Below are 22,295 nucleotides of genomic sequence, written 5' to 3' on the forward strand. Positions count from 1 at the left end.
TACCACCGATACCTCGAGGCGTCAATGTTCAAATATGTATTCGCAGTATTAAATCATTTGTGTAGAACGAAAATCCCATCCCGTCTTCTGTAGTTTTTTTTTTATCGCAAAGAATGTTATGAACTACTTGCGAGCTTTTTCCGTACTTGTCGTCGCGATCATTTGTCATAAAAAAAGATTTATGCTCTAAATGACGATAGATTATCAATTATTTCGAACAATTTGGAATATCGGTTTAAAAAATTTTGAATTCAAATATTACTCAAAATTGAAAATTCTTAAAAAATCTTGAGGATTTTGAAAGATTAATTTTGGCTTAAGTTTATGTATTATTTATATTTACATAAGTAATTATTCAGTATTAGTGATTATTAATATTAGTGTCAATATTGATGATAATCTTAATTCTAAAGATTTTTCAAAAAGTTTAAAAATCTCTTGAAGTTTTCAAAAACCTGGGAGATTTTAGAGGAGTCTACAATCTCCCGAAGCTTTTAAAATTTTCGAGACTTTTTAAATTAATTTTTTTGTTGATTTTCTCAAAAATTTTTGAAATTTTTAAGAATCCTTGATTAGGATAATATCTAAACTAATTGAAAATTTTATTTAAATTTTGATTACTCGAGACTGCTAGAAAAAGAAAAAATGAATCTTTACGTACCACTAATAATAAATTTGTGAAAAAAGCCAAATTCTTTAGATATCAAGATTTACATTACTCAAAGATCTAGTCCAAGCATTTATCACTCAAAGCATAATTTTTTCGAGTCTAATCCTCTCATCCCCCATATCAGCTCTTCACTCTTCGGTAGATCTAGAGCGGCGTTGAAAGTGTGCTAGAGTAGTCTCTAGTTAGTCTAGTGCAGTTTGGATTTGAAACTTAATGACGAAGATTATCAGCTTAAGAGCCAGGAAGAAGCTAACAGGTAGCAGAAAGAACATAAAAAGAAGGGAAAAGGCAAAGATAACAGAGAGAAAGGATTCTCAGGCTACGACAGACAGGAACTAGTGTTTACTAGGCTTTCCATTCTAGCCTCTGTTATACAATCACAGGTAGGAATGTTTCGACTCATTTGCTTAGCTATACATATATAACACGTATAAATGTATATATACATATCTATAGGGTGTTAAATGGCAACAAGTGTGTGCATGAAATTACAATCTTATTTTACAGTGTTTTTTTTGGCGACTACGTTGTGTATCTGGTGCACTGTACATCAGATTTGTTGTTATTAAGAGAACTTGCGAAAGTCTGATGAATCGAATATTAAAATGTATTCTACATTTAAATTTATTTTAATTTATAATTATAATTTGTACAATGTACAAAGTGGACTTGCTGAACGTGTATGCCAAATTCTAACGTAATTATTCAAAAAAGGAATGCAATTTCGAACATTTAAAAAATATTTTTCGCTCAGTTATGTATACGCCACGATCACGAAGTTTAACACAACGCGTGAAACGCCAGGCGAAACATTGCCGGTTCCATTTAAATTCATCTCCCTTTCGCAAAGAGAGTTTTAGGTTGAACAGGAGATATATTTTCGTTCGTATAGCTGTTGCATCGTTGCTGTTTCTTTTTGTTATATTTTTCTTCTGTCTTTTTTTTTTCGTCTTCACACCAGTGTTCGTGTGTATACACAGGAAGTCTCTCTTTATATGAAAACATATCGCTTAGAAATGAGGAAGACTATTCGACAGATGTTACGCTTTTAACGTATCGCCGCGGCCGTCCGAAGATCTAGGGATCCGCATGTTAAAAATGTACGGTATAGTTTTAAGGATCTCTTTTGAGTTTTAAAAAGCAAAGTTAAAAGTCTTATTCGTCGCGGTTAGCAGGCAGAATTTTCTATATCGTCGCGCGAGTACTTTAAAAAATTTATAAATTGAATCTTTAAGCATCCTTTTCTGATTTTTATGTCTACTGTTTTTTTTTTTATGTCTGATGTTTATGTCTACGGCCTTTTTAAAGATTTTTTTAAGTTACAGCATTTCTATTTTTAAGGTGCGATATTTTCGTCATGTATTACTAGGTTGAAGGAACACGCTATCAAAACTTGCTACGATGCCTTAGGATACCAATTACCAGATCTGACATTCAAAGTGTTAGCTTGAAAGTGATAGCTTTGTCATCTAAGATTCCTGCAGGAATAACTGATTCGTACATACGCTTTAATACCGATCCACCTGTAATCTAGGAACTCGAGATTTCCAAGGATCAAGGACGATAATTGTGCAGGAACTCCTTGTGGCGACAATACTTAAAGAATCAGTCGATAACCGAAATGTGTCGATTTAGAGAGACCAGGCATTCTAGAAAGAAACAAGTTTAACAAACAAGTTAGCGAGATCTAACAACCGGCAAGTTGTTGAAGAAACTTATTGCTGCTCTCAAGACTCACATGGTACACTGCGGAATGATAAAAAACTTGAATTAAAATTATAAGATTTGTTGGAGGAAACATTCAGATACTTGTGGGTTTATTCTCAAAGTAAATTCGTTGAAAGTCGGTGGGTGGTCAGCCATGTCCTCATCTTGTAAAGCGCGAAAGAAAGAGAGACGGGAGGCGTTCTCACTTGGTTTATTTAAGTTTACTTGACCGCGGAAAGCAGGCAGGGTGTTTGTTACCGAGACTTTTCTTTTTACTTTCACTGTATTAATTGCTGTCTTTCGTTTTCATTAATTTCTGGTTTACCGTTCGGGCTGGTACTCGACGAGAGCGATGTGTCTGTGCCGCCGTCCTTCCGAGGCCGCTGACTGAGGTAAGTTCAAGTAATGATCTATCTATGCACCTCTCGCTGCGACCTTTTTTTTTTCTTTTTCAAATTGCTTTGAATGTAATCGGGATCAGGTAATTTTGGAGAAAATAAGAATTTAGGTTTCCAAAAGTTCCAGAGTCGAAGATTGAAAAAATAAATATTTCTAAAAACTAAGGATTTATATATTTTAAAGTAGAATCTATGCCTTTAAAAATTTTCAGTTTCAGTAACATTAATCTTAAGGATGTAGTTTATGCCTTACCTGTAAAAAACAGGACATAATATTACTCTATAGAAATTGAAGGAAAATTATTGTACGCCACTATGCGCTATGAACTTATTCTTTCTTTTAATAGTGTATTAAGATGTGCGAAAAATTTTATAAGAAATTCAATACGTTTCGTATTTTTCACGGAAAGTTCTCAAAAAATACTTAGTTTGAAACGTTTCAAGGTAGAGACTACTCCCTTGAGCTTGTGCATGATAACTGAAATACGAAACAGTTTTTTTTTTTATCGAGGCCTTTAGCAATTCAGGAATTCGAAAATTTCTATGAAAAAGAAACCGAAAGATTTCAGAAAGCTTAAGAATTTAATAGAGGATTAAAAACTCTAAATTCTCTCTTGGATCGGATGGAATCTTGGAATCTTTCGGAGCAAAATATCTTGCATTTACAGTTATAAGATTTTAGGAATTGAAAGTTTCTTAAACGAACCCGTAGAGATCCTAAATTAAAACACCTGGGATTTGTTTAGGACATAATAGGAATATTGTATGTGTATTTTAGATTGTAACGCTATTTTTACGCATTTAATAAACTTTTGTTTTTTTTAGTCTACAGAGCTGTCTTTTCATTCTCCCCTAAACTCGTGAAATACATGCAATTGCAAATTGTACTTATGCATCGACTGTTAAAAGTTACTTGAACTTATTTATAACGCACTGCACTAATTATATGAACTGTTTGCGAAACATGAATAAATAATAAAACTATATATATATCTATCTTTTTGCAATTTCGTGTATTCTCGTTATCGATTAAGCAATAATTACAGATAAAACATGTTCAAATCTTATTATACTTATATAATTAATTGCAACTCTATATGTTACGTTACTATTACGATTAATTGTGATCGGATTGATTTTTCGATGATATTGTTAACATTTTTCTTTGTTTTTATCGTTTTCAAATCGACTTTATTCTCAGCGTGTTAAATAACAGAAAACAAGAAAAATTGAAGGTAAGTTTATAAACTAATAATTTTACTACTTCAGTGATTCAGTTTTGATAATTAAAAATTCTAGACCTGAAAGGTGTGATTCCAAGCGAAGCAAATCTTGATCGGAAATCCGTTTTACTCTTGTTTTTTATGTGCGGAAGTTAACATCCGAAGTAAAAAAGGTATCTAAGATAAGATTTTCTCAAAACTTTTGAAAATTTTTCCGTGTTACTTATTAGCAATAACGCAGTCGAAATGCGTTTCGTTATAGGTTGATCCATACTAAACCAACGTTACATTTTTTCGTTCAAGCTGTGACACTTTCCAATTTTAGCGAGTGCTGGTAAGATTTGTATGAGGCATTGCCGTATTCTTTTGCGATATCGCCATCTTAATATTGTTTCGATACTGAAATATTCTTTTAAATAGTACAATGTACAAATTTAAGTTCTGCCTTTTTAACGAAAATGTATATAGTTTCGAAGATAATTATTTTTACTTTATTCAAAATGTTTACTAATTTTATGATTATTGATTTGTATAAGATATTAAATATTTCATTTAAAATCTCTCATCATTCACAGATATCTGGGTATCTTTAAATAATGAGATTCTTGCGGTAGCGATATAACGGAAATATTAAAGCCATTATTCTGGCTACTGATAACGAACGAAGCTAAAACGAACAGGCCTAATGAATGAAGGTTGAAAAAAAAACTTGTGCAACACTTTGATAAACTCTGAAAACTAAATTGATCAATCACGACTATATTTACACATTGCCTAAAAAGTACTGAAGTCACGAAATTAAAACAAAAAATAATGCAAGAAAATGTGTTTTAATATCAACAGATATTGTTTCTTTTGTAGTTATCACTATAATGCCAGGAAAGATATTTATAATGCCTCATCATTTCGTGCACGCCGAAAACTGATTGTTGAAACTGCCTCTATATCGCATAACATAGAAAAAAAAGAGAAATAAACTTATTGTCAGACTGTGTGTGTGTGTGTGTGTGTGTGTGTGTGTCTTAAATGAACGTGGTGATTGCGCGTTGGATTTAATTAAGTCGTGGACACGAGGTTCGGCGGATTATCGGACGTCTCGCTGCCACTGCTGCTGTAACGCGGTTGATTCTTCGAAGACGAGTCGACGACAACGGGATTGCCGGAGATGCAGGAGTGGTTGGTCACCGAGCCGTAGGTATCTTTGTACAGACAGAGGCCGCAGAATCCAGTCGCGTTGTAAAGCGGCAGGTTCACCAGGCCGTTCGACACCGCAAAGTTTCTGTAAACCACAAAAAGATTTAACAACAAAGTTAAACTGTTTTTCAACAATTTTTATGGCGAGGGGGGGGAGGGGATCATAAACGTAAGACATTCGATGCTTTCTAGGTGTGCGAACATTGCTTGCGTCTGTAAAAGAAATAGATTGTAAAAAAAGGAGCAATCAACGTGATCGGTGCTTCCATTTGCTTGAAGTAACCGCTTTTATTCGGCGAGGCATTAGGGAAGAGCGGAATCGTTACTTAAACTGTGAATCGCGTGTCGGCAGCCCTCTCCGCTCGTTCGCGCTCTAAATACCTGGTTGGTTGTTAAATGAAGACTGTTATGAGATGTTCCGCCGTTGAGATCTCAGTCATTTAGAACGTAATCGAGCTTGTTATAATGCGATCTAACAGACTTGACAAAACGCAATTCGACAGTCTGTCCCCTCTATTTTTTAAATCGAAATGTAATATTTTATGTTAAAAAGGTGAACTGACAATGAGTTATATACGCAGGCACTATACTCAAAATAGAAACACAAGATATAAGAAAAAGTTCGCCAGAATTAGCAAGTAGCCAATCTTCAGCAATGAGGAAACAGTGACTAAAAAAGAGAAAGAGGATCCAATATGAAGATAAGTCTTCATCCACAAAAGATGATGCTGGGGTAACAATTCTCTGATTGACATTTACACAGCGTTAATCTAAAGCGAGAAGTTTCTTATATGATAATTCAATGCAACGTTCCAATGTTCAACATTAACTTCAAATGTTTCAACGACTTGGGGTTTAGAAAAATTGATTATTAGATACAGAGGGGTCCTACACTTAAAAGCCGTTGGGAATAAAAATCTATCGACTCGCTTCTCAGAACTCCCTTGGAAATGTCGCGTAAATGTGCCTCTCAACGTTTTTCGGAGCAAATGGAGATTGCGGAGATCAGGACTGATCGGGACCGATCGGGACGGTGCGTCCTGTGAATGCGCGAGGGTTGCGACAAGTGGATGAGAAAATCCCGCGGTTAGCACACGGGGGATGCATTTATCCGGTCGTTTATCCGGTTTATCGAGCGTCAGGTGCATATCGACTGAATAACATCCGGGGCCACTCCCGGCGAGTGGCAAGGGTGGAACGAAGGAACGAAGGAAGGGGTGTGCAGGGCGAGGAGATTCGGCGGACCCCGGCGCGTCGTGCTCGACGCTCGACTGCGGTTCGACCGGAGTTGATACACCGATGTGATACGCCGCTAAATAGCCTTAAGTGGGATTACGTCTCCGCGCTATTGTGATCTGCGGCGGAAGGAGGAGCTCATACAAATTTCGGTCTTTGTGCGGCGCCGGGGCGTTCTCTCGGCACCTCGCCTCGCCCTCGCCTCGCCTCGCCTCGTCTCGCCCCGCATTACGGAGGGTGCCGTTTTCATCGGGCAACGTCTCTCCTCCGGACCGTGCCGGCCGTGTTCTCCGGAATAATTGTTCGCGACGGGATTCGGAGTTTGATTTCGGGTGAGATGGTCGACGGTTCTCGCGATTTAGGATATTTAGAGGAATTATTCGAGTCCCGTTGTTGGCAGCATTTCGAAAATTGGAGAATTTAGGTTTCAAAAAGCCCAGGATGACTTGAGAATTATTTTATATTTTAATGATTTGTTATGGAAAAGAGTAAGTCTCGAAAATAAAATCTTTTTATACATTTTATTTTCAAAAGTAATTAATTTGGAAGCTGAGAAATTAATAATTGAACTTCTAGGGGCTTTATCTCATATATTAATCAGTTGGTTTTGTCAGTAGCTATCAAAATATTTATACGTTCAGAATTTATGAAAAAATATAATATTTTATCGAGAAGATGAAAGCAATCTTAATATTTTAGGCATAATTTCTTTAAATCCGTTTTAGATGATCTATAATTCACGTTAGAATTTAGAATAGAACTTTATCTATAATTTCATATATTCGTTGTATATTTATATAGGTATTCTCTCTGAAAAGTATTTATAAATATATTCTCACTCTTCAAATGCTTTTGTATTTATACTCGCGCGCAAAATTACGAATTCTGTCACAATTTGCGATTCATTTAAATTGGATTCGTTTAGTAGCTTAAATTATTTCAAACTGTTTTATTGAACGGAACATCGCTCTTTATTTATGTACATTAATAGCCGCTACCGCGAGGTAGAAATTTAATAATAGGATGTTTTTTCATCTAGAAAGCGTGCAATTATTAATTTTCAAAATTACGTCTCTCGAAAATAAGGCCTCGTGTGAAAAGTCTTATTTAACATTTTACTTTCCTCATAGGACGTCGTCCCCTTTTCGGTTGCGCTGAATCAGTTCTCGGAGGTTTCCTGTATGAAATAATAAATTGTTAAATGCAATTGTACATGTTCAACAGCTCTGCTGACATATTCGTTTACACTTTTCTTTCTCATAACTATAAGTTTCTGATTTAATTTTGAGATATTTATCTTACATTGACTTTAACCTTCGCTTAAATCTCTAAAATAAGATTCAATTCGGGGAAATTATCTGAGCATTATAATTTTGCGTTGCGTTTCCGTTACTGAAGTTGGAAATTACAAAAATTCTAACGACAGCTGACGAAACTAATGGCCGGTGCGTTAATAGTCGCAATGAAAGCACGATACATCACGCTGACAAGATAACAAATCGACTGGATGCATCGTGCGTGGGATGCAAGGATGTGGGACGTATGCGAAAATTGCCATATGTTCCATATGGTCCTCCCATTTTTCCCACGTTAGTTTCAACGAAGAGAAATTAGACAGCGTGGCTCAAGTGGTTTTGAGAAATAATAAGCGGCAAATAAAATTATCCTAACTTACGAGAGAATGTCCTTTTGGAAGATCGGAAAATCGATTTGCCTTTCGCATCTCCTTAAAGCTTATAAAGTCTTGGAAGTCTTTGCGTTTACAGAATATTGCGAAGAAATAACGCACTGCAATAGTGGTGGTGCTACAGCTGCCTGGAGGAAGTGATACGCGAATAGAAATGCATATATAGAATTCGTGCGAAATATACATACTGGTTCAGGAATTGAAAAATTTAGATATTTAATGAACTAAAAATATCACGACCTGATTAAAAACGTAAAAAAGATCAAATTTTTTGAAACGGTTAAGAATTTAGAAGAGCGAATTCCATTAATGGTATTCGTAAGGAAATCGAGAAAGACACGAGATTATATTTTAGATAAGAAAATGGACAAAATGTAATAACAGGAGTGCGAGTTGAATGAGTACCGGTACTGCTGGTCTAGCTGCGCCTTTTCGATTCTTTTGTCTTTGGCGCGCCTGTTCTGGAACCAGATTTTGATTTGCGTCTCGGTAAGTCTCAAGGAAGTTGCGAGCTCGAATCTGCGTCCCCTCGAGATGTACTCTCCCCGCCGATACTCGACTTCCAACCTCAGTGTCTGTTCGCCGCTGAACGTCGTTCTTTGTCTTCGCGGTCGGCCTTCTTTCCTTCTTCTGCGCGCCACTGCGAAAGAAAGAAATACAATTCTGCATCAGGGACAATAAGAAGTTCCTTTCGGACATCTGTCTAGAAAATTCATTCGCGTATGATGGTCACGCGATGTCCATGCGATTATTTTAATTCCATCTGCATGCGATAAACCATTTTACTGATTACGCACTTTTCAACAATTTAAAAATTGGACACGCGTGCGTTGTAATTTGCTTTCTTAATACTTCAATTTGATTATAATCCTCGTTTTTTTTTTCCAGCACACTTGGTAGGGATTCGTGAAATAAATCTGACCGTGGTGTAATTTCATCTTCGCGATGGAATAATTAGGATGTACCGAAGAGGGGAACACGGAGGAAGAAACAGAGCGATATCGGAAATTGAGGCTTCCCGAGGCTTCGTCCAATCTGGCGTAAAGCGGACACGGGATACTAATTGCGCCTTGAACCTCATAACCGCTTAGAGCAATTCGATAGATCCGCGCGATAGGGCTTTCGAGAAAAATCTGAAATATTTCATTAATATTTTGTCCGAGTTTTTCTGAGAAAAATGTTTCAATTTATATTTAAAAAATCTGAGAAAATCTCTTGAGATTCTGATTAATAATATAAAAAATTCTGAAACATTTCTTCCACCGAGTGTAGCAATAAACGGAGGTAGAAAAATTATTTCTCGCACAGCATATGTTCATTTCTGTATTACGTCGATGATACCGCGGCACCTGTTAAGCATCTCTCTCGACGTTCAAACGGAATAAATTGGGATCGCGGGGATCAAAGCGTGATACCAGGCATCGCCGTAGGTATAGATTCCTCGCGATACAATTTAAGCCTCGAGCCGGCAATGCGCGACTTACAAACACCCGGCGCGTGTATTTTCCGGCGAGTCGAGTCGCGGTGGCTTGTGCATGAGGCTTAGGCGGGCCGGGAGAGGAAGAGGAGAGAGAGCCAGGTTTTTCAGGGAATACCAACTGCGATTCTCGTAATCTCATCACAATATCGCGACGAAGTGTCGAAGCGGGATAAAACCGCGCGCGGTTTGTTCTCGCAATGTTTTTGTCAAACTTTCCAGATGAAGAGTGAAATTCGTTAATTCGTCCCCCTCCCCTCTTCGCCAACGGCTGTCGCGATATCCTCGGCGGGATATCCTCGGAAAGCCCGTTTGTAAAAACCGTTGGAAGTGATATCCAGTCAAAATCCGCTGTCGCTTTTCACACCGCACTTGTCCCATTTTTTTAAATCCATCGTTTAACTGCGAGGGGTGTTCGGTCGGAACGCTCCTGTTTCACAGCTGATATACCGTTCTATAACGTTGTGTAGCTCGAATAGTTTCCGAGACAATTGGAAGATTTAGAAAATTTTCGACACGCGGGCAATCGCGCGATCGAGATTACGAGCGAAAAACGAGATCGTTCGGAAAGTTTCCTTTAAATTTTTTAATTTCGTAGCAGCTTTCTAAAACAAAACTTATATCCGTTTGAAAACAATTACTCGCCGAACGTTCCTAGGTGATTACTATATGATAGCTCAACGGAATGTCGAGTATTTTGGAAACAAATAATTATTTTTTGTACTTGAAGAAGCTACAATTTTCATATAGATTTCTATTTTCTAATATACTTTATCAAAAATCCGTCGACTTTCCGCGTAAGATAATTTTTCTTAAGATAATAAGATAATGTGCTCTTTTTAACGCCTGATGTGCCTAAAAATCTGAAAAACAGATATAAACGAACAAGATATTTTTCGAGAAAAAAAGCCGGACCATTGAAAAAAAAAAAAAATGTTGGAAGCTTTACTACAGATTTCAAAAGGCATCTGAATTGATTTCCTCGAAATAATTCCCGTGTGGGACTGTGCGCCATTGTCGCGCAGAGGAGACGACAGAAGAGTGCCTCGATATCCTCCCCGTCTGGACGGTGGTCGTGTCCGCTCGGCGGCATCACAAAATGCGACATCACAAAATCTGCTTACTGATTCGCGAATACTCGAACGCAAAGACGTTTTTCGATTCTCAGCTTACGGCAAGAGGAGGAGGGGGCTAGAAAATATGAGAGAGAAAAAGAGAGAGAAAGAGAATCGAGTTTTTAGAGACGCGTTATGCAGTCAACTATATTTTCATGTACATATCTCCATGCATGATGGATGCACGGATGAAACAGAATGCTTGTTTCTTGATCAAAAATACATTGCGAGGATGCCACGTGGAATATTATATGAAATCCATCCTCTAAAATTCAAGATTTTAGTATGAATATAATTTACTATATACTAATGTTATATATGAATAGTATACTATAATTTTGAATAAAAAATGTTTTGAACGTCCAATTGACCACCGTTCCAGCGCTAAGATCTTGATATATTCACAAAATGTTTAACGATTCATCCAACTGCTCGTTTTACTACTATAGATTTTAACGTAAAGGACCTCGGTGTGAGGCCAGTTTATTTTCAAGTATTTAAAATCCGAAGAGCCATAAACAATCCTGATATTTTCAAAAAATTCGGAATGATAACGCGAATTATTAAGCCAAATGAAATTACTTATTGTTAGTAAAAATAAAGCAACATTTGTCAAAGCTAATTTAATTACGTCGCGTTGGTAAACGTTTAGATTTATTGCCTGATTAAAAAATTGACTTAATAAAATTTAATAAAAGATTTATGTTCATTGATTATGATTCTTCCAGGACAATGAAAGACACGTGTGTGCCGCGTATTAATTGCGAAAAACTGAAATTTACAACGCGAAATCGACGGGAGCTTACGGAAGGCTGAGAATCCTTGAAAGTGGTGCTCGGCGATGGACTGATGATTCGGCAGAACGTGAAGATGCGGCGGCAGCGTGGGCGGATGCGCGAGCTGCGTTAGATGAAAAGTCTGACCGGGTCCCCGCGGAAGAAATCCGTGCAGGAAAGGCAGTCTCACCCCCGTGAGCACCGAGTCCTTCTTCGTTTCCTTGCTCTCGAATATTTTACTATTCGCGACGTCGCTTGGCACTTTTTCGAGGTCCTTGGCGTGTGACACCTTGCAAAGATGGAACGGTGACAGTTTTTAATCCAGATATATTTCGATACACATCGATCGGACTTAAAAGACTTTCTTAACTTTAAACAAGGGTCGATCTCTCACAAAATCCAAGAAATTTTTTTAATGGTTCGAGAAAAATAAATCGTAAAAAGTTAGGAGGAAAGAGGGATTAAATACAGACTTATTTCCGCGCAATTTCTTAAAACACATATGCATTCGATTAATGTCGCAATCTTATTTTACAGTTGTCTAGTTACACTGTTAAATTTGTAGTGTTAAATTATGGTATTCAATTTAAGTCACTTTTAACCATTTCTATATAGGTCGCCACTGCTCCTATTCGATACGTTAATTTAACTAAACCAATGGAGTTAAAATAATACTGTTTTGTGTTAAAATAATAAATTTCGACACACATGACGGTTAAAAATGACAAAATGTTATTTAACTCAAAAAGTATTGGGATTTAATACTTCTTTCGTTCTTTAATATTTAACGGGTGCGAATATGTTAGTAGAGAGAGGGATCTACTCACAGGCAACATTTTGTGTGATTCGGGTGAATCGGAAAGCGCGTGTGATGCTCTCTCCGTGATCTCCGGCGAGGAATCCGAACTCTCTCTCGCGTGATCCTCGTCCTCGTCATCCTCCGTTTTCTTCGTCGCCTCCAAATGGCCGTAAAGCCGCGCGAAGAAACGTCGCGGCGACGACGGCCTTCTCGTCTTCTTCGCGGACATTTTTACGAACTCTAGATTCGATGATTCATACGGCGTCTCGAAGGATTTACGAATATTTCTTCCAGGTAAAGCCAGGATGATCCAGAAAGAGTCTTTCTCCTTAAAGGCGGAATTCTTCCAAATAAAGAAGACGTTTGAAAGATTTCTTCTTCTTATTGAAGAATAAACCTCGGAAGTGTTCTGTGTTTGTCTGAGTATTCGCTTCTAGGATGAATAAATGGATCTTGAGATCTTGAACGTGAAGTTTTTTTTTCCCAAAAAAAGATTCAGGATCTCTTCCGTCCAAATGTCAACGGATTTACATCGGTTTTAGAAAACGTTTGACCGATATTCGGAGGACTCGATGCTTCCAAGACGTTCATAAGAACCAGAACTTGGAATTTCTAGAACGCGGGAGTTTCACGGTTTCACAAACCAAATTTTCCATTCCTTGAAAGTTTTATAAACCCGATTATCTCTCATATGTAATTCACTTTTCTTCCATTTCCTGATTGCTTATTGCTCCTTTTCATTATTATCGAAATTCATTTTCACTCGACGTCGCTGTGTCCCGAATTAACTTCCGGTGTAATTAACTTCACAAGAATCCAATTGTCCGATCATGACTGAAGTTATCCCGCGGGATTCTCGAAAAATTCGCACCGTATGCGGCGCCCCGCGGGGCCGAGGATCAGAATAAGTGCGGCGGATTCCGCGAGCTGGACGACGTCGTCAGTTTCTGCGGGGTGGCACGCGCGTCTGAATCACCTGGCTGTCCTCCATTCTCTCACCTCGTGCCGACTGGAAGCGCGGGACCGCGCGGTACGGGAGGAATATCTCCCTTCCATCCGGAGATATCACTCCACCCTCGGCCACCCTCCCTCACCCGTGCGGCGCTGCACCGCCCCTATGCGAAATCGCACGTGCGGCCGCATTTGTGCGGCCGAAAGTTTTGCTTCCTGTGAACGGATAAACACGCGATACCCCTTAGGATATCCCCGGAATTGATCGTTCCGGTCTCGGCCTTCTTCGAATGTCGCGAAGCGTTTGTGACGTCGTCCAAGGACGAAGATTCTTGCTGAAAACGAAAATTACGTATGACGATCTATATAATAATGAATTATATATAAATTCTTTAAAAAATTCTAAAAAATTTATAGCTTCTTATAAAAATATCAAGGGGTGTTATATTTGTCGCAAACGCGTACGTATACACGTATTCAATATAATATATTTTAATTACCTACTTTTTAGAACAGGTCGACAATTATTTCAACGAATATAAACCATTAAATTTTAGAGGCTCTATAAATACGAAATGATCTTACCGCCTGGAATTGTTAATAATAGAGCTCATCTCACAATTAGTGGATTGTTCAATATGTCATACACATTTCTCTAATTGTATAAAATCATATAATCAATTATTTGCGTATATTTATATATACAGAAATACAATTTTTTTGAATTTGAAATTCAATCTCCGGCAAATCGTAATATGCGGTCTCTTTTATGCTTAGATAAATAATAAATATCTTTGTAACCTCGCGACTTGAGATATATCCCGATTTTTTTAAGATAAAATACATGTAGTTTTATAAATGTCACCTGCACTAAACCCGTGCATGTGCATGGATTCGTAATGCAATAAAAAGAAGAGGATAAATTTTTTAATAAACAATGAAGAAGGATAATATACGAGTTATTTTAATAATCGCGAGGCCAATCGTGCGTTGTTTCGCGAGGAAATGAAAGGGGGTTTTCGCGAATAGGAATGAAAAAAAGAACCGGCGCGCGCGGTTTAGCGTGAACAGCGAGATTGCTGTGAGTTCATTCTATTCTCAATTTTCTTGCAATGAAACGACGCGTTGCCGATGAATCCCGATTATTATTACTTGTTGGCATTCAAATGTTTCCCCTTCGATTCCAATCTTTGACCAAAGTATTAATTCTCGACCGGCCGTTTCTAATACAGATGTTACATTATTCAAGCAGCGAGGAGTAAATCCAATTGCGAAAAGTTTAAACTCGTTATAAAATATAAAGTTTGTGACGTTATCTTAGATATATGTATATATATAGGATGTCCTACACTTTAACAGCATTACTTAATTTTTTTACGATAAATATTTTAGTCTATGTGCAAAATTTTACTTTTTGTGCTTTGTCGTTGCTTTTTCTGATAGATATTTCGATGAATTTGGACTCAACTTTTCGAAAACGTGGATCATTAATCATTTTTACGTTATAAAAATATTTAAAAAAGGGCTTTTCTTCGAAATAAGGCTCAGAGAGTCAAATGATAAAACTGTTACCTCCGATTCGAATGTGCCTTGAAAATTTCAATTTTTAATTTGTTCGCTGTAGTTCATCATCGAATTCAGAATCCGTGTAGGAAATTCAGTCTGTAAAAACACAAAACGTTGCCAATTAAAATTTTCGAGATATTTCGTAACGCAACGCGTCATTATTATTTCACTTCAATTTCATTTTGATGCGCAATATTTCCAATATTCATTTTCGATATATTATCCGTCAATTATCTTTAATTCGTGCATCACGTTTTGTACACATCCGCATCGCCATTCCATTCCTCAAAAGATCAAGCGAGATGACGCGGCGACAGAACGGAAACAGCGATATAGCAACAACGAGCGACAACGCGAGCTCCTGGCAAAGCCTCCCCCCGGGCTATTAAACGCTCGCCGACGCTCGGCGGCTAAAAAACTTGGGCAACACTCTCCGCGGCATCCCAGCATCATGGACCATCCGCCACCACCCCTTCGTTCCCTCTGCCCCATACCACCCCTTTCGGTTTCCCGGATGATCCGATTGTTTCACGTTCGCATGAGATTTACCTGCACGGCGGCGGCGGCGGCGGCGGCGGAGCGGTGGAGGCGGATTCTGGATGCTGGGACCAATCGGGTGGCGGTCGGAGATCGATGTAATTAGAGAGGAGCCAACCCCGGCGAGAGCCCGGAGACACGGGGGTGGCATGCGCGGCGGGCAACGCGCCCGCGCCGCGGTGGGTGCCCGCCGCCGCGGCCCGCGCTCTAACGCTTCTCGCGTGTATATGGGTGTCTAATTCCCTTTGTGCGTCGCCTATTGTCGGCATTACGATTATTACGCTCACGCTGATTTCTCTCGTCGTCGTGTAGTCGTCGTCGACGCGACGCGACGCGACAATACAATTATCGTTATCCCCACGGTCAATAACGCGACGCCGACGAGGACGAGCGGCGTCGCGGGACATTGCGGATGCGCGCCGTTTATCGACGTGTTCTATGGAAAACAAATTGTTGTTATTATTATTATTGTTATTGTTATTATTATTGTTATATGTTGCGTTGTTGTTGTTGTTGTTACTTTTTCCAATTAACAGGAAAACAATAGGCTATTCAAAGTATTTTGGCTCGGTCGTCGCGCTGAATGAATAAATCGGAGCCGCGAGTAAAAAATTGCGATAAAATTGCAAATTTTTCACTTTTAAATAAAATGTATGTGTGTAATGCACAATTGCAATATATTTTAAACTATATTAAGATGTTTATTTAAAATATATCGAATATATATTAATTTGTACGGCAAAGTCTGTACAGAATAATCTCTCCGAAAGATGTATCCTCGGAGATTGTTGGACGTCGAGGATTGATTCACGTTTAACTGAAGATTGAACGCGACAGCCAATTTTGCAATTTATTTGATATCATACTGTACTTATTTATTCATATTTAAATGAAAGCATGTAGTAAGATTTCTAAGCTATTGCTGAATAAAAAAGTAATTTCTCTAGAATTCTTATTTCGAATATATATTTTCGAACAAAATCAACACCGAAGCTGAAATAAAAGATTTAAAAGTATTTTTCCGACGTGATATTCATGTGAGCTTTTAATTTTCGAAGAATTTGAATAAAATTGATACAGTCAATCCTGAGATATCTCAAAGTACAAATTTATTATTAATATTATTATGTTAGTTTTGTATTGTCATTACTATATTCTTTTTACCTTATCATTTACTTTTCTATTTAGTCTTTGGCTCACATACACATACATTTTTTTTCGCATGGAATAATTTAGAAATACGAACGACCAACGCGTCGCTTATAAAACACAATTTCGGCAAACTCATTATTCTTCGTAACGTCAAACAAGAAGAATATTTACATTGCCCTCTTGAATGACTTTAGGAAAAGTTCTCTTTAGATTCTCTTTAGATTAAAAAAAAAAGATTTATTATAATACAAGTTTTTCTGCTACCGTTTTCTTACTATTGTTATACGCTTTCTTATGAACTGTCAGTCATTATACATATACTGTAACGTCTGTATATCCATTTTATTATGAAAAAAATATTTTTATTTGAAAAACTTAGTGACCTCGCATTTCTTATAAAAAAAAAACGATTCTTGATTTGTAAAATAATACAAGTGATAGCGTGCATGAAATAAATAAAATGTTTTTCTTCAATTATTATAAATATCTCTAAAATTGCGAGATTATTGTTACAACACAGATCGGCTTATGTATCTAATAAAATTATGAAGAAGCTTACCTATTATTGCTTAGAAACTTGGGACGACGAGAACCAATTATCGTTAGGATAGTCCATGGTAACTTTTTTTTCATTATATCGCACAATTGTTTCCATATTTAGAATTTATCGACCAATATATATATGATCATAAATGTTTCTCAAAATAATCTTTGTCAATCTTTTATTCTCTCTGTGATTCCCGAACTCCTCGATCTGACGAAGAAAATACATCCTTTACTCCTTAAAGCAATTTTCACCGTTCTTAAAAGATTCTAAAAATAAAATATCAAACTAATATGCAAAAGTTAATAATTTTTTTTTATCGCGATAAATTAATGGAGCTATATTACTTTTTATTTCAAGAAAGACTACCAAGTCCCTTTGGCGCAGAGGATAGCGCGTTGGACTTCTAATCCAAAGGTCGTGGGTTCGATCCCCACAAGGGATGGTACTCCTTTTTCTTCTTTTTTTTTCATTCTTCTTTTCTCGTTTTGTACAGTTGTACGGTCTATATTTTTTATATAAATACTTAGTAATAAAAAAACAATTATGAAAAACCTGGCAAATCAGAATGTGTTTTCTATTAATTTACTTATTATTACATTACTCAATATAAAATTTAGACTTGTATAGTAGACACATAGTATTGGACACACACACGCGCGCGCGCATACATACACGCACGTATTCATGCAATTTGAAATCTAATTCGGAGGCTCTGCGTAACTCGCGCTAGAATTCGGCATATTTAAAGCAAATATGAAAAAATACACACACATATATATATATTAAACTATACATATATGTATTTTTTCATATTTCATATAAAATTCTCATATTTTTCATATGAAATTATAAAAAAGCTTCTATTTAAAAAAGCCTAAAAACCTCTATATACAGAGGATTGTATTTTTAAGGGCAGATATATCCTGGAGGAAAAGCTACTTAGTTTGTTTAAAATTTTTAATACCACATTCTACGACTTTTCCCTTTTCCTCACACTTAAATAAATACGATTACAAAACAAGCTTGTTCTTCAACACCCTTTTAGATTTGCTAAATAAATTAAATTAAGTTGAAATTTATTATTCACACATATTGTACAATGTATATTCTTCTCTTTCTGCTATAGCTATGTCATCTCTGCACAGATGGTAACAATAGTTATAATATCTTACATACTAAAATTTGATATCTGAAACATTGTAAGATTCATAAGCAAACTCTTCTCTATGGAATTCATCATACTCCAAACCAATATAATCGATTTCTAGTCTGAAGTGGCCGGAAACGTCGTCCGCCAGCGATATGCCGAGATTCGAAATCTCATGCTGGGCGATCGGGATCTGTGCATCCTGCAGCCTGCCTTTGCTTGAAAATATAAACTTGGAGAATGGTACCCTGACGTATTGCCAATAAGGTCCGCCTCTGGTGTGGAACACGTAATGATACACGTCGTTCCAAGTCAAGTCAAATATGCCTCTGGTATTGATATTCAGCACGTAGCATCTGCCATCTCCTCTAACGCGAAGGACGATATGGGTGTACTCTGCCCAATTGTGATAAACTTCGCGCTTGAAAGACCTTCGTTTAGGTACACTGTTAATATTACAATAGCCAGCGTACTTAACTTTCCCATCTTTGGGTACACGGTTGTTTAGTGTGCCCGAAAATACCCCAGTCCCAGTAGAAGACATCTCTAATCTGGAAAGAAGGAAACGGTAAAAGAAAATATAGATATGTAACAGCTGAGAACGGTATATATAACATAAAAATATGTATTGTATTATATATATTTTTTTTTATATATAGATATGTGCGTATATAATTTATGTTCTTACTTGGCTGTTGAAAAACCTTCATTGTAATCGCTGTCACATGTGACAACCCACTGATCCAACGACTTCGGATCGCCCTTAAATCGCCAAACAACGTCAACTTCGTTTTGTCTGTATATGAAAATAGGATCGTTTCTCAACTTTTCCTTCACCTCCTCCATCAAAAGACCAAACTCTTCCTTAAACTGTCGGTATCCTTCGCTAATTCTACCAAGAATGCTTAAATCTTGCTTCGGTGGTGGTTTATCATACTTCGATTCGTAACCAGACTTTCGATCATGTTGAAAAAGACAGGATAGGCTTGAAGTCGCGTGCAATTTTCTTCTACCGATCACAAAGTCTGTTAATATCTTGCTAAAGATTCGCCTATTCATATTTGTCTGAGATTGTATACAAGGATTGGTAAGTTAGGTTATCTTCCGTTCCTTTTTAAATTCATTCCAGAGATGCAATTTTTCATTACATTATAAATCCTCCTTTGAAATATATACAGCGTCTATGCGGTGTGTGTAGAACAACTTCCTATTTACTACAAAACTGTACATTTAAAAATCGACAGGAACGACGGATTAATCCCGAACGTCCCGAATTGATCTCGGACCCTCGGACACCTCACGTAACTGTGCTATATTTATATTACACTACAAAGTGCAGATCATATTTTCATTCATTATATTAGATTTTCAAGAGCCAAAACGCATAAATTTAACTCTATGTAAGTTTTCCAAACAATGCTGGGAAAAATCTAAGAAAACGAGGAAATATTCCTCCGAGATAAAAAAAAAAACAGCAAAACCAAGGCCATTGGAGCTATACATTACAGTAAAGTACAGAAATTCAAAACTCAAGGGGTAATCCAAAAAATTCCAATTCTTAAGAACTAGAAAAAGTAAATTAAACCGAGATCAAAGTTAATCTGCATTAACAGAAATGGACATAAGATGTTTATATCGGATTACTGTTAAATAACTTCATATGGAGCGACAATCAGAACAAATAATCGAATTTGCTAAGATTTCTTTTACACTAAATTGCCATACATAAAGAGAACAGATTACCTGGGAAGATTTTGTATGAATTTTTGAGAGTTTTCAAAGATACTTGGGAATTTTATGCAAAAGTGTATAAAATATCTATAATATCATTCTATATCATTTTTCTATAACAAAAATATCTTGTATATCATCTTAAATATCGTACTTTACAAAACCTTATACATATAAATACCTTTTTCAAAAGGTTTCAAAATTAAGAAAGGATTATTAATATCTCTGTACAAGATAGTAGATATAATATATAGTACATACGCAAAAAGAAGTAATATACATCGTGCGATCTAAATAAATGAGGGATAATATAGTACATATAATATACAGTCTGGGTCTAAGGTGACGTTCGCGTCGAAGTGTTCTTCTTCCTCAACAATTTATACGTATCCTTCGATAACAGATAACTGGCACCTCCCGCAACCGTTGTGAATGCCGTAACATAGTACAGGCATTGCAAGATCGGATGGTCCACGAAGTGATAAACCGGGGAAGCCAACGTTCCAGCGATCAGAGCCAGTTGCACTCCGGTGTTTAGCTTGCTCGTTAAAGTCGGTGCCAATTGTACGGTAGCGTGCGTAGGATCGAAGTACCTTGCCAAGGTTTTCTGAAATTACGTCGCGTCGAGATTAATCCACCGACTCACGTTCGGGCAAATGGCGCGTAACGGAATCAACAAGTACGCAATACGTACCGGTGGAGGTAAGGAACGATATCTAATGTAAGATGCAGCGGTTACCAGAACGACGTCGCGCGTGACAACGAGACAAGTTAGCGGAACTGGTATCAAGCCGACCGAGGTCAGCGAGAGAAACATCGTCCCGACGAGTAACTTGTCCGCGACTGGATCCAGAAAGCTTCCGAGTTTCGAGGCCTGCGACGTCCAGGTGCGCGCAATCCATCCGTCCGCCAAATCGCTCAGTCCTGCAAACGCAAGCAACCATAGCGCTATCTACGCCATGGTACAGATATTTTTTTAAGGCACCTGTAACACGCGACACGTCCCATACAATTGCAACAAAGTCAATTGAGAAATTAGAATCAATATATTTTCTATATTATTAATAAATAATGAAATATCTAAAATGTTATTTTATCAAAACACATAAATAAAAAACATGCTCTTTGCTTTTTAAAATAGAAATTGCATTAGAATTGCGCCGTGTCGTAACATATATAGCATTATGAAAACGAGAGATATGTTTAATAAATGTATCATTAACAAGTTAACGAGTAAACGGTAGACTTTGAGAGCGCAACGTGGTTAACAATGCGTAAGTTAACGTTATAACATTTAATACACAATTATATAAGTCAGACGATTCGACTCTGCTTTAAGCCATCGTCAAGCGTCTGTTTTACAATCGTGTATCTTATCCGTTTTATAACTCTGTTGCATTCTCAAAGTCCATCGTTTACCTTACTCGTTAATTTTAGCATCGACAGTCCTTAGTCCTACTTATCCGCTTATTTGAACGCATCTTTGTTCGAAATACCGTACCTGATAATCTTGCGTCAGGATCAAATAACTTAAGAACGGTGATGTTATTATGCGACCCATGCAAATCAAATTGGGTATCGTCCAAATGTTTTCCCTTTCAATGATCTCTTCCACTTTTCTTCTCGTACTTTTAAAATTTTGCATTATACGTATTCGCAATGCTTTCTTCTGCGTTCGTTCATTCGGCCCGATACGCCGCCTGTAGCGATTTTCACTTTCTTCGACGTAGAATCTGGCTTGGCACACAGGTATGTACCGTCTTAAGCAACGCTCCGTTAGACCCTTGTTCAAGGCTGTACAGTGTCCAAAGCGTAGAACAGTAAAGTAGTTCATAATTATTTGCTCCTACATATAATAAACAGAATGAAAAAACATTACTTTCAATAACATCAAACGTAACTTGATAAATAATAGAATACTGTTTGTCCACTTAGTTTTAAGAAGATTGTGTACTATTTTAGTGAAATTTTCAATTTCTAGGCTTGGTTCTGCAGAAACTGACCTGGCCCACCGTCGCACGCTGGAAATATTCCCTTCAAGTTGTTTATTTTAATTTCAATAAAGCGCAACGTTATACGTTATATTTTCTGCAATAAATTCTGAAATATTCCACGAAACGTCCCGAACTGAATTATTTAACTCCACGCACGGAATATGCGCGTGTCTTCCGCTCGCGACGAACGACCTTTATTTTTGAGGTTAGGTTTCGCAGACAGAGGACAGAGTACTCGTCGTAACACAAAACGCACAAGAATTGAATTCACGAATCACTTGAGTAGAGAGGCTCCAAAGTGCATATATATATTGAATATTGATATATTATTTGTTCTATGTGCAATTTTTTAAGAAAATATAATAAAATATAAGACGCCGTTATATAA

The 22,295-nt window shown here is 37.2% G+C and overlaps 3 protein-coding genes and 1 non-coding gene across 7 annotated transcripts; 1 reads left to right on the top strand and 3 right to left on the bottom strand.

Annotated features, from left to right (window-relative positions):
* Window positions 1-3,767: 3,767 nt before the first annotated feature.
* Window positions 3,768-17,942, bottom strand: LOC143897697 (homeobox protein rough). 4 transcript variants are annotated; one of them, XM_077406523.1, is made up of 7 exons: window positions 17,380-17,942; window positions 17,048-17,242; window positions 14,806-14,895; window positions 12,311-13,568; window positions 11,514-11,772; window positions 8,521-8,755; window positions 3,768-5,277 (listed from the first exon to the last, which is right to left on the bottom strand). In XM_077406523.1, exons 4-7 carry the CDS (start codon window positions 12,509-12,511, stop codon window positions 5,055-5,057), a joined length of 918 nt encoding a protein of 305 aa, XP_077262649.1. In that variant the 5' UTR covers window positions 12,512-13,568; window positions 14,806-14,895; window positions 17,048-17,242; window positions 17,380-17,942; the 3' UTR covers window positions 3,768-5,054. The 4 variants fall into 4 exon arrangements, with proteins under 4 accessions (XP_077262649.1, XP_077262650.1, XP_077262651.1 ...); XM_077406524.1 differs by having other exon boundaries at window positions 17,048-17,301; XM_077406526.1 differs by lacking the exon at window positions 3,768-5,277 and adding an exon at window positions 5,284-7,605.
* On the top strand, window positions 17,405-17,477 carry Trnar-ucu (transfer RNA arginine (anticodon UCU)). The gene has a single exon. It is a non-coding gene; the product is annotated as a tRNA-Arg (tRNA).
* A 132-nt stretch (window positions 17,943-18,074) lies between the features above and the next one.
* On the bottom strand, window positions 18,075-19,241 carry Cia30 (complex I intermediate-associated protein 30). The gene is made up of 2 exons (XM_077406527.1): window positions 18,871-19,241; window positions 18,075-18,733 (listed from the first exon to the last, which is right to left on the bottom strand). The coding sequence occupies exons 1-2, from the start codon at window positions 19,239-19,241 to the stop codon at window positions 18,211-18,213; spliced, it is 894 nt and encodes a 297-aa protein (XP_077262653.1). The 3' UTR covers window positions 18,075-18,210.
* An 89-nt stretch (window positions 19,242-19,330) lies between these two features.
* Window positions 19,331-22,117, bottom strand: Cls (cardiolipin synthase). Its single transcript, XM_077406535.1, has 4 exons — window positions 21,917-22,117; window positions 21,415-21,759; window positions 20,608-20,865; window positions 19,331-20,520 (listed from the first exon to the last, which is right to left on the bottom strand). The coding sequence occupies exons 2-4, from the start codon at window positions 21,745-21,747 to the stop codon at window positions 20,251-20,253; spliced, it is 861 nt and encodes a 286-aa protein (XP_077262661.1). The 5' UTR covers window positions 21,748-21,759; window positions 21,917-22,117; the 3' UTR covers window positions 19,331-20,250.
* Between the last annotated feature and the right edge of the window lie 178 nt (window positions 22,118-22,295).

This window comes from Temnothorax americanus, unplaced genomic scaffold (assembly GCF_048541705.1).
Source record: "Temnothorax americanus isolate GAGA-0224 unplaced genomic scaffold, ASM4854170v1 Scaffold21, whole genome shotgun sequence".
Lineage (NCBI taxonomy): Eukaryota > Metazoa > Arthropoda > Insecta > Hymenoptera > Formicidae > Temnothorax > Temnothorax americanus.

Bases quoted from the DNA above. Each gene is read 5' to 3' on its own strand.
- LOC143897697 (XM_077406523.1), bottom strand. From the start codon at position 12,511: ATGTCCGCGAAGAAGACGAGAAGGCCGTCGTCGCCGCGACGTTTCTTC. The intron at 11,773-12,310 runs GTGAGTAGATCC...CATCTTTGCAAG, and splicing joins AATCACACAAAATGTTGCCT to GTGTCACACGCCAAGGACCT. The intron at 8,756-11,513 runs GTAAGCTCCCGT...TTTCTTTCGCAG, and splicing joins TCAAGGATTCTCAGCCTTCC to TGGCGCGCAGAAGAAGGAAA.
- Cia30 (XM_077406527.1), bottom strand. From the start codon at position 19,241: ATGAATAGGCGAATCTTTAGCAAGATATTAACAGACTTTGTGATCGGT. The intron at 18,734-18,870 runs GTAAGAACATAA...CCTTCTTTCCAG, and splicing joins GAAGGTTTTTCAACAGCCAA to ATTAGAGATGTCTTCTACTG.
- Cls (XM_077406535.1), bottom strand. From the start codon at position 21,747: ATGAACTACTTTACTGTTCTACGCTTTGGACACTGTACAGCCTTGAAC. The intron at 20,866-21,414 runs GTACGGTATTTC...ACCATGGCGTAG, and splicing joins TCCTGACGCAAGATTATCAG to ATAGCGCTATGGTTGCTTGC. The intron at 20,521-20,607 runs GTACGTATTGCG...ACGTAATTTCAG, and splicing joins ATCGTTCCTTACCTCCACCG to AAAACCTTGGCAAGGTACTT.